General features: G+C 45.9%; 1 protein-coding gene and 1 long non-coding RNA gene across 2 annotated transcripts in view; one reads left to right on the top strand and one right to left on the bottom strand.

Moving 5' to 3' along the window:
• The window catches only part of LOC310851240, a 984,470-nt gene that overhangs the window by 141,873 nt on the left and 831,423 nt on the right, over positions 1–11,174 (bottom strand). The window lies entirely within an intron of this gene.
• DKK4 (dickkopf WNT signaling pathway inhibitor 4) lies at positions 2,344–10,574 on the top strand. Its single transcript, XM_083753444.1, has 4 exons — positions 2,344–3,271; positions 5,756–5,906; positions 7,896–8,045; positions 10,125–10,574. The coding sequence occupies exons 1-4, from the start codon at positions 3,161–3,163 to the stop codon at positions 10,373–10,375; spliced, it is 663 nt and encodes a 220-aa protein (XP_083609570.1). The 5' UTR covers positions 2,344–3,160; the 3' UTR covers positions 10,376–10,574.

Below are 11,174 nucleotides of genomic sequence, written 5' to 3'. Positions count from 1 at the left end.
AACATTGTCTTAACTGAACTCCTAACCATGTCCATTCAGAAGCAAATCTGTTAAATTTGAGGAGCTTCCACTCAGGTAAGGGGTTAGGATTCCCACTATGGGAACTGAGTGTCACGTTATGAGATGACTATTGGCTTAGATGGCCTTCAAGGGGGATTGGACAAATTTATACCACCTGTAACTATCCACCATTTGTGTGCTGGGTTGGATGTTGAAATGAAACTAAATGGTAATCTATGTGAGAATGGAATGCTGATTTTAAGAAACAGTTGCATATTTATGGAAGCAAAGACTGTCAAAGGGGAGAATAATAAAACCCAAGATGGCGAAAACACTGCTGAACACTGCTGAGCGAAAATTACTAGACAAACAGCTGATAGATTTAAGAGCTGTATAAAATGTTAAAGGAGATTAGATCAGAGAAATATCAGACAAAAGAATGCACAGGACCTGTGGGAAAGGTGTTGATCCAGAACTGCCTGAAAATGAAAAGGTAAAAGCAAAATGGACGACAGCATACGTTGGAATGGAATGGACATCCACACAGCTGCCTGGAGGACTGGACCAGACAAAGGATGCTGTTGCGCCTCTGGGAGAAGGGAATGGAATTATGAACAAAAGCAACTGGAGATGACAGAGGTTGAGAGAGAAAGGCCCTTGCGTACAAGCTGAAGTGAACACAGAAGAAAAGCTCCCAAGATTTTGGTGCCCGCCTTGGAAAAAGAATGTGAAAAGGGGGAGGGGGGAGAACTTTTCCTTTTTCCTTTAAACCAGGATACGGAATATGGCCAACAGGAAATGGGACTGAAATATATAATTGTTACATACATAATTGGCAGACACAGAATTAGAAGCCCTTCAGTTCTTTTTCTATCTTTTCTATGATTTTCCTTTTTTCATTAACTCTAGATTTACATTTTGTTTTGTAATTTGAAGTTCTCTGTCTTGGCTAAAGGAAGATACAGGGAGGTGATGGACCGAGAATGAAGGGCAGAGCAGAGAGGGTCTCCCAGGGTGGGAGGCTGGGGGAAGAGGGGGAAGCTCCCAGGAGAGAACTGAGAGGCTCACTCTTCTGTGTGCGAAATAAGGGTCAAGATTTAATTTTGATAAAAGGATTTGTAATTTCCTTTTGTTCATCTCTTCTTTCTCTTCTTTATTTCTTTCCTTTATTCCTTTTTCTATTTTTCTTTTTTAGATTAGTGTGATTTTTTATTGTATTTTATGTTGATAACTTTGAATAAAAAATGATTTAAAAAAATCAATGGCTCTTCCCTGAGAATTATAGCTTTGTGAGATTTGAACTTGGAGTTTTGAACTGGGACTGTCCATCACTTTATAGTTACAGGTAGGTAGCCGTGTTGGTCTGCCATAGTCGAAACAAAATAAAAAAAATTCCTTCCAGTAGCACCTTAAAGGTAAAGGTACTCCTGCCCGTACGGGCCAGTCGTGTCCGACTCTAGGGTTGTGCGCCCATCTCACTTAAGAGGCCAGGGGCCAGCGCTGTCCGGAGACACTTCCGGGTCATGTGGCCAGCGCGACGAAGCTGCTCTGGCGAGCCAGCACCAGCGCAGCACACGGAAACGCCGTTTACCTTCCCGCTATAAAGCGGTACCTATTTATCTACTTGCACTTGGGGGTGCTTTTGAACTGCTAGGTGGGCAGGAGCTGGGACCGAAAGATGGGAACTCACCCCGCCGCGGGGATTCGAACTGCCGATCATGCAATCGGCAAGTCCTAGGCACTGAGGTTTTACCCACAGCGCCACCCACGTCCCTTTTCCAGTAGCACCTTAGAGACCAACTAAGTTTGTTATTGGTATGAGCTTTTGTGTGCCAGTATTGGGGGGGGGGGAGGTGTTCATTTGCAAACCAGAAATTTAGGTTTACAAAAAGAAGATTAACATGTTCTGACACAACAAATCCACTTTCTTTTTAAAGTCCTATTTCAGTTGGGAAAATGGCAGAGAAATTGAACAAAAGGTATAAGATAAACAACTGATGAGTGGAAAGTTGTATAACCTTCACGCAAGCAAATTAAGATGAATGTCCATTGGGCTATAATTCCCCTGCCAAAAAATCAGAAGATGGGGTATCATCCAAGCTGCGTGCAAGTAAAACTAGGAACACAGGGAACTGTGTTATACTGTGGGTCCATTTAGCTCAGTATTGTAAACACTGATTGACAGCAGCTCTGCAAGACTTCAGGCAGGAGATTCTCCTGGTCCTGCTTGGGGTTGAACCTGAGACTATCTCCTGCAAAGCAGCCCTTCCCTAATCTTGCTCAATAAATGGGCTGCCTGGAGGAGCCTCTCATTTTGCACATTTTTGGCTTGCCCCAGTCCACAGGTTTGTTTCCAAATGTGTGACTCGCGGCCAACAATCTTCACTTGCTTCTGACTCTGAGGAATTGCCCTGGACTAGTTTGCTAGGATATGGCTGATATTAAGGTCAGGGGAATGTAGGACATGGCGTTTAAATCCTTGTTTAGGACAACAGTTGCGTTAGATGTAATAGGAAGGAGAGCTTCCTTCAAAGCCAGGCTGTTGCAGCTCCAGCAGGTGCTGCCTGGACAGCTGCTGAAAGCTACCACAAAGTGTGCAGCATTTTCTTATATCCTCACCATAACACAGCTAATTATGTGGTGCATGGCAGCCCAGCCAAATGAATCATCTGTCAGCTGTGAAAGCAGATCCCAGAACGAAACCACTTTCACAAGGGGATTACAAAGCACAGGAAACACAGGTGATTACCAGCAGGTGCCTTTGATACCTACATCCGTCTCTTCCTCTGGCCCTTTGAAATGACTCTGATATGCTGCAATTAGGGATTGCTGGGAAGAGATGGAGGGCAGCGGCTGCCTTCCTCCTCTCCTCCTACTTTGTTTTGAAGTTGGGATCAAAGGGATTTAGAATGTCTGGGGGGTCTGGAGAGGAAGGAAAAGTGAGGAAATGCTGCTATAAATAAGGCTGAACTCTCCAAGGTGATGCTTAACTCCTTTAGGTGTGAAAGGCAATCAGTGCCTTATTCTGACAAGCAGCAACCCACAGGTTCAAAATACTGGGGTGAAGGATGTGTGTTGCTCAGTGACTTTTCCCCTGGGAAGGAGATCAGAAGGTGCTTTGCTGTCTTCCAGGGAATATAGACATTACTCTGAGCTGGGAATGGAGGTGAGGTTTCTGCTTGGGATCACTTTCCTCTACTCCCCATTGACTGCTATGGTTCTTGACTTCAACACCATCAGGGGCTCAGCTGAAGTCTCCAGCTCCAAAAAGGTGAGCACTTTGGTGGGGGCTGTTTTTCAAGTAACATTTGCCAGTTAAGAGCTCCAGGATAATAAGTAACAATGAGGTTACTCATTATCTCTGGACTCAAAAACTCTGCAGGCTATATCAAATGCTACAGACAGCTGGAAGAAATAATGATGATGATGATGATGATAAATATACTCTGCCCATCTGGCTGGGCTTCCCCAGCCACTCTGGGAGACTTCCAACACACTGTTCTCTGACAATAGAATACTGGTTTTGGGGTTAAGGTCCTCTATAGAAATGATTAAAATGATATAATTTAGAAGTGCACTGAATGAGCAACCAAGCATGCTTTTTTTGGAATGATTGTTGCTACTTGTTATGTTCTGAAATGATTAATTCGATTTGTTATATTTCTATGCTGCTTTTCAGTCAAAGTGGCTTACAAACAATAAATAACAATAACAAGTTAGAACATCACAAATACAGCATAAATCATATAATTAACAAATGATCACTGAAACAATTACAATCTCTAACATAGTTAACAAAGCAGCAACTAAAAAATAAGCTCAACAACTACAAAGCAAGCCAAACATCACAATTAAATGTAATATAATAAACAAAAACCAAGACACCATGCATCCCTATAATCCCTGCAATCTTGTAAATATACTTTTTTTATGAAGTTAGTAAGCTAAACAATTGTGCAGTTGAACATCAATTCCACTAGTTGATACTTTTCAATTTAAAAACATTTTTAAAAAATATATGGATGAGGTTAATTTTGGCAGGAAATACCATTGCAGTCAGAACTTCCATATGTTGACCTGGAAGTTTAGTGGAACATATTTCTGACTCGGAAAAATCTAGACTGGGCTGGTACTGAGGGAGTTAGAAACTGATGTGGATTTATTGAATGCAGTGGTAGACTGAGAGCAGCCCCAAACTCTGGTGGCTCTGGCAAATTGCCTGTTATGATGCAACTGCTGTCTCCTGCCCCTTCCTTTGGTAGAAGGGACCTTTCAGTGGCATAACGTGGGCTCCTGCTGGCTGCTAGATGAGTGCAGGTGTGAGGAACCTCTTACCCAGAGGGTCCTCAACTGTGACTCCCATCAGCCCAAGCAAGCACAGGTAGCGCTCAGGGATGATGGGTTCAGCAAGATTTGGAGGGTCAGAGGTTCATACCTGAATTAGTGCTTGCTAACACAAAAAAGTGCCTGGGCAGAGGGTGGGGAAGTAGGGAGCAGAGTAAGCTTGTGGCTGATCAACTTCCCCACCCTGGAAAATCTGAGAAAATTGGTGGCATCAGCTTTCCAACAGGTAATGTACTTTCCTTCATCTTGTCTGGGCTGAAAACTTAGCTCGTGGTACTTGAGCAGCTGAAACTTAATTTCCCTTTCAAAGAGCTGGAAGCCCCTCCATCACTTTTAAACTACAGCCCTGAGGCAGAACTCCTTGTGCCCTGTAGGGTTGCCCAGCCTTTCCTTGGACAGGATTCCATCACCTCTCCATGCTGCTAGAGCTGTTTCCCTTCAATCCAGCAGCTTGCAGTTTAAACTCATGACATCTTGCTCTAGAGCCTTTTTGGATGTAAGGATCTAAGGAGCAATGAGTTCTTTCCAAAGGCAAGCCTTCCGCTGTGCACACAGAAAGAAGCACCTGAGTTGAAAATGAGGGCCATGCCTGTGATGGACACCAGAAAAGCCCAGCTGGATCAAGCCAAAGGCTCATCTAGTCCAACATCCTGCTTTCACTGTGACCAACCAGGTGCCCTGAAAGCAGGACCTGAGAGCATCAGCACCTGCCAGGGTGGAGTAGTGGTTAAGAGTGGTGGACTCGTATTCTGGTGAACCGGGTTCGCTTCCCCGCTCCTCCACCTGCAGCTGCTGGGTGACCTTGGGCCAGTCACACTTCTCTGAAGTCTCTCAGCCCCACTCACCTCACAGAGTGTTTGTTGTGGGGGAGGAAGGGAAAGGAGAATGTGAGCCACTTTGAGACTCCTTAGGGTAGTGATAAAGCGGGATATGAAATCCAAACTACTACTTCTTCTTCTTCTTCTTCTTCTTCTTCTTCTTCTTCTTCTTCTTCTTCTTCTTCTTGCCCCACGTGATGCTCAGCAACTGTTACTCAGAGGCATTTGCTGCCTCCAGCAGGGGAGGTAGAACTGAGCCATGGTGACCAGGAGGACGCACCCCTCCCCAACTCCACACACGGAAGCAGACTGGACATGCAGTTGTACCTTTCTCCAACACTGCAACTTCCTCCAAACACACATGAAGCAGCAGACTTGTTTGGGTGGAGTGTAGAAGAAAACAAGCTATGTAGCAGACCTCTCTCTTTCCACCAACAGCGGAGGCCAAGCCAGCGGGTTTCGAAGGAACTGCCTGGCCCCAGCATTTGCTGCCTGAGGTGGTTTTCATTTGCAGGCCTGGTTGAGACTGTATTGCAGCTCCATTTCTCTCTCTCTCTCTGGACCCTAACATGACTGTGCCCTTTTTTCCACAGAGTGGCCAATGCTTCACAGACAAAGACTGCCCAGCTGGGAAGTTCTGCAATAAGGCCTGGGAAGAGCTGCCCTTCTGCGCTGCTTGCCATGGGCTACGGAGGAGGTGCCAGCGCAACACCATGTGCTGCCCAGGGATGCTCTGCATAAATGGTAAACAATGGCTGCAACAGCAAGGCTAGGGGAGGAGTATGTTAGATGTTCCTTGCTTGCATTGTCACCTAGCTAAAAACCACATTTAGATATGCTTTTATTTAATCCATAATTGTGCTTGTTTTGCTACATTGTTGGGCTCCTTTGGGAGGAAGGGACAGAAATCTGAATAATGCTACTATTTATTGCATTTATTTATTTTCTCCAAGGAGCTCAAGGTGGTGTCCATGGTTCTGCCTCTAGTCATTTAATCCCCACAACAGCAGTGTGAGGCAGGTTAGGCTAAGGGGCAGTGAATAATAGCCCAAGGTCTTCCAGGTCCTAGTGTAACCACTGCACCACACTGGCTTTATTTTTGAATGGAACCTGAAAAACATGGGAGAAATATCTGCAGAGCAACCTGTAATGTAAGAAGTCCGTCTACTAATTACTGCTAAAGTCTGGTGGTGGAGGGAGTGTACATGATGGCCTGTGGTGGTTCAAGCAAGAGAATCACTTGCAGGGGGGGGGCGGGCAATGAGTGAGGCAATTGTCTAAGGTTAGAATTCCCCATCAAGAGTGGAGATGCTCCACGTGACCACATTATATAGCAGTAATGTGGGTCTCTAGAGGTTGTTGGACTCCAGGACCATCAGTCCCAACCAAGCATGAGTAATGGTTGGGAATGATGGACATTGTCTCCCAACAGGGTTTGAAGGGCCACAGCCAAGCTTAGCTGCACCAGTGATAAAGAATTGGTAAGCTGTGCTTGATATGGTTGGAAAATGGGTACAGTGTCCTAATAAAGATGGGAAAACCTACAATTCCAACTTAAGCTAGTCCAGGAGTTGCCAAACTTTTTGGACCAATGGGCACATTTTGGATTTTAAGAGATCTGGAGTGCCAGTTACAAAATGGCTGTTGAGGGTGCATGACTTAACACAAAATCAGATGGACAACTTGACATCTTGTGATTCCTTCCAGTAGCACCTTAAAGACCAACTAAGTCAGTTCTTGGTATGAGCTTTCGTGTGCATGCACACTTCTTCAGATACCAACACGGCTACCTATCTGTAACTTGACATCTTGTGGTTAGCATAAGGTTCTTAGAGGTGGCTCTGTCCTGCTTGTCCTGATTATGGAGACCAAAAAATACTGTGGTTTTTTAATGTGTACCCAAGGCTGATTAGATCCTGTTGCTGCCTAATGGCAAGAGGGAGCATTCCTCAGTACCACTCAAGCCACACTCATGCTTACTTCACAGAAATTGCTTAGAAGGTGCCACACATTTTGCTTCACCCCACATCATGGTTGGGCTGGCCCCAATTGTTAACACAAATTCCATTTATACATCACTCATAAACATATCACACACACATTGACATGAGCAGGTGTGCAGGCAACCACACAGAACAGAAGGCACTGGAATCCATTTGCATTTCTGGTCCCATCTCTCTCAGATGACTCAAGATTGCAGGTCCAGTCTCTAGCAGAACTTAGTGCCCTCCAGATTTTTTGGACCACAACTCCCATCAGCCCCAGCTAGCATGACCATATGATGTTGTGCTTGATGCGGCTATGCTGGCCATGGTTGATGGGAATTGTAATCCAAAACCCCTGGAGAGCACTAGATTTAGTCCCAGAACCAGGAATGGCTTTTGTCTAAGACCTTTTGTCTGAGAGCCAATGGGGTATAGCAGAGTGTCAGACTAAGACCTGGGAGAGACCAGGATACAAATCCCCACTTGGGCATGAAGCTCACTGGTTGATGCTGGGCCAGTCACTCACTCTGTCTAAGCCACCTGACAAGTGTGGGGATGAAATGAGGAGGGGGAGAATCGTGTAAGACACCTTGAACTCCATAGATGAAAAGGTGGGGTATAAATGGCAGGGGAGACCTTAAAAGAGCAGCTGCCAGTTGCAGGTAGAATAATGCCAGGCTAGATGCACCAGGGATCTGACATGGTATGAAAGCTTAAAAAAATATATCACTGTTCTCTTTCCACTCAGAAGTGTGCAGTCAGACTGAAAAGATGACTCTTGTTGAAGAAAAGAAGTGTGAGAAACAGGCTGGGTTGAGTTCAAAAGCCGCAGTCCAGTGCCTGGTTCCAGCAAGCAACGTCTTGAAGAAAGGAAATACGCAAACACCAAACAACAAAGGTAAGAGAAGGAGAAGTGGCAACAGCTGTGCAGCTAGGAATAGGGATGGGTCTGCCCTGAGTACAGTGCTTGCCTCCTCCTGCCTGTAGACAAAGGAAATCAGGTGACCCTTCAGATGAGTGTATGGGATGCTAGATATGGTTTACCCTCTTAAAGTTGGTTTGATAATCCTAATAAGCCTTCCCTAGCATCTCTATATGGGACGCAGGTGGCGCTGTGGGTTAAAGCCTCAGCGCCTAGGACTTGCCAATCATCAGGTCGGCGGTTCGAATCCCTGCGGCGGGGTGCGCTCCCGCTGCTCGGTCCCAGCGCCTGCCAACCTAGCAGTTCGAAAGCACCTCCGGGTGCAAGTAGATAAATAGGGACCGCTTACCAGCGGGAAGGTAAACGGCGTTTCCGTGTGCGGCTCTGGCTCACCAGATGCAGCTTTGTCACGCTGGCCACGTGACCCGGAAGTGTCTCCGGACAGCACTGGCCCCTGGCCTCTTAAGTGAGATGGGCGCACAACCCCAGAGTCTGTCAAGACTGGCCCGTACGGGCAGGGGTACCTTTACCTTTACCTTTAGCATCTCTATTTAACTATATACCAGGCATGTCAAACTCCCAAGAGACTGCAATCTACTCACAGTATAAAAAGACTGGCTGTGATCTACCCATTGTCATTGTCAGTAGTTAAGTTGTTGAGCTTTTTTTAGGATTTGCAAGGTTGGTTTTAGGAGGAGTGCATTAAATCAATCGTTCAACTCACCTCCTAACTTACCAAACTCTGCTACCGATGCACAAAAATAAACCTATCAAAGCAGCATCGCCAGCAGCGAGGGAACATAGCGCCAGGGGCAGGGCGTGTCACGAGAGCAACAGGGAGATCACATACTAAACTACTGTGATTGACCTGGGACACCCCCGCGGTCGACAGGTAGATTGCGATCGACCTGTTGGACATGTCGGCTATATACAATCTGAAAGATGAGCCTAGCTATTTATTGCAGTCAGCGAAGACATTGGGTCAGAATTTTTGCATTTTCCATAGCTGGCCAGGGCAGCAAAATGTCTGTATAGTAAAAATGGTAGGCAGTCAGTGGGCCTGTCAAGTCTTGGTTATCACAGTTTCATGCTGCCCTCCCTCCCCCTCCAAGTTGCTCAGGATGCCTTTATGCTCACAAAACCTGGTGAGGTAGGTTAAGGGAGGAGACTGGCATGGGGTCACCCAAAGAGTGGAGACTTGAAGCCAGGTCTCCCCAGTCCAATGCAGGGAGCCTTGTACCACACTGGCTTGCAATGCAAACTACTGAGCACTAGCAGAGAATCATGTAACTTGTAGAGTTAGAAGGGATCTCTGGGGGTCAGCTATTCCAATCCCCAGCAACGCAGGAATGCTCGAGCCAGAACTAGACGTGGACCAAAGAGCAAAATGAAGACTATTCTTATTACAATTGCCTGCCTTTCTCTCTAAGAGTCCAGGGCAGGTTACAACAATTAAAATATAATGTTAAGAACAGCTTAAAGAACTTGCAATCAAGGAAACAAGATGTTTCCTAAAAATATACATGTTGTGGGAAAAGTAAATAAGTGCTTAATTTTCTGAAAGCTGTCTAGTGAAGGTGCCTGAAGCAGCTCTGTGGGGAGTCCCACAACTTGGGGCTGCCACAGAGAAGGCCCTCTCAAGACCATGCCACAAACCTCAGAGGCCAGTGGAACAACCCAGAAGTCCCTCCGTACTTATCTTGGCACCCGAGAGGGTCTGTGGGGAAGGAGGCTGGAGGGTTAAGGGAAATAGAACATGAGAACATAGCTTAGCAGGGCCAGCAGCATCAGAAGTTCCTTTAGTCTCTCACCCTTGCCGGTTTTCTCCTCTGGGCTGAGGGAGAAAGGAAGGTAAGCAAGGTAGAGGCAGTACCTGCTGCTGCTGCTGCTCCTATTTGCCCACCCATCCACCTAGGGAAGATCTCGCCACTCCTAGGGCCTTGGAAACTGCCCTCCCTTGCTGCCCCCTGCCTGGCAAGGGTCCTCTTGGGCTATGCACGCTGCACAGGTTAAGAGCTCTCAGCTGGATTTCAATTGTGCACCATTTCCCTGCAGTTGAAGAGGGTGAGAGTTGCCTCCGCACCTCCGACTGTGCTGCAGGGCTCTGCTGCGCTCGCCACTTCTGGGCCAAGATCTGCAAGCCTGTTCTCAAGGAGGGCCAGGTGTGCTCCAGACGAGGACAGAAGGATGGCTCTCAGGGACCTGAAATCTTCCAGCGGTGTGACTGTGGCCCAGGACTGTCTTGCCAACTGCCACTCAGTGGAGAGCCCCAGCGATCACGCTTACGAGTCTGCCGGAGAAACTGACGTCACTTTTATCAGTCAGCTAATATCAGAGTCCTCATAAGCCAAAGATGAACTCCACCCAGTAGGAAATCTAAATCCCCAAACCACATATATTTGCTCTCCATACACTGCTGCTGCTACTTTGTAGGGTAGATAAATGGCTCCCTTGAGATGGGTTGTTGCTCTCCCTGATGTGTGCCTTATTTTGGCTTTTGATACCTGAACTTTTGCGATTTATTGTTTCATTTTTTAAATCCCTCCTGTGTACAAACATTGCAGTGGTAGAAACTTGGTTATGAACATGTTGATAAAGACACTTGGCAGCAGAAAATTGTTGAGGGGTTGTGGCACATGAGCAAGAAGCTGTTGTATACTGCTGTAAACTGCTTTTTTATTTTTACAAAAGTGTTGTACAGTACAAATTTTATGAAATAAATTATCTGTGCATGGCAAGACAGGTGCAGCAGACTTTTAGATTACATGGAATGCATTTATCACTTGTGTGAAGCAATGATGTGCTTCTATAAGCATGCTGGCTGCATTGCCTTTGGATTCAGCATGAACTCTAATTTTCCAAACTGACAAAGAGATGGGGTTAATAAACGAGAAAACAAAATGAACACAAGACCTCTTGTATGTTGATGGAAATGACTAGACTTCACCTACCTGTGAAAAACAAAAGGGTAGCACTAAGCCATGCAGGAAGGCTTTTGGTACCATAATACTCTGGTTTTTGGTTTCCATAATACTCTGGTTCTCTTCACATCGAATAAATCTTTTGCCTTTTACCATAATGTGCTATGTAACATCCAATCCTTTT

Source organism: Podarcis gaigeae (genome assembly GCF_964106915.1).
Source record: "Podarcis gaigeae genome assembly, chromosome: 8".
Classification (NCBI taxonomy): Eukaryota; Metazoa; Chordata; class Lepidosauria; order Squamata; family Lacertidae; genus Podarcis; species Podarcis gaigeae.
The sequence above is the reverse complement of the archived record's forward strand: the minus strand, read 5'-3'. Positions and strand labels throughout refer to the sequence as shown.

What these genes read in the sequence shown, in the direction of transcription:
- DKK4 (XM_083753444.1), top strand. Translation starts at nt 3,161, where the DNA reads ATGGAGGTGAGGTTTCTGCTTGGGATCACTTTCCTCTACTCCCCATTG. An exon ending in AAGTCTCCAGCTCCAAAAAG is followed by an intron (nt 3,272 to 5,755) that starts GTGAGCACTTTG and finishes TTTTTTCCACAG; the next exon opens with AGTGGCCAATGCTTCACAGA. An exon ending in GCAAACACCAAACAACAAAG is followed by an intron (nt 8,046 to 10,124) that starts GTAAGAGAAGGA and finishes ATTTCCCTGCAG; the next exon opens with TTGAAGAGGGTGAGAGTTGC.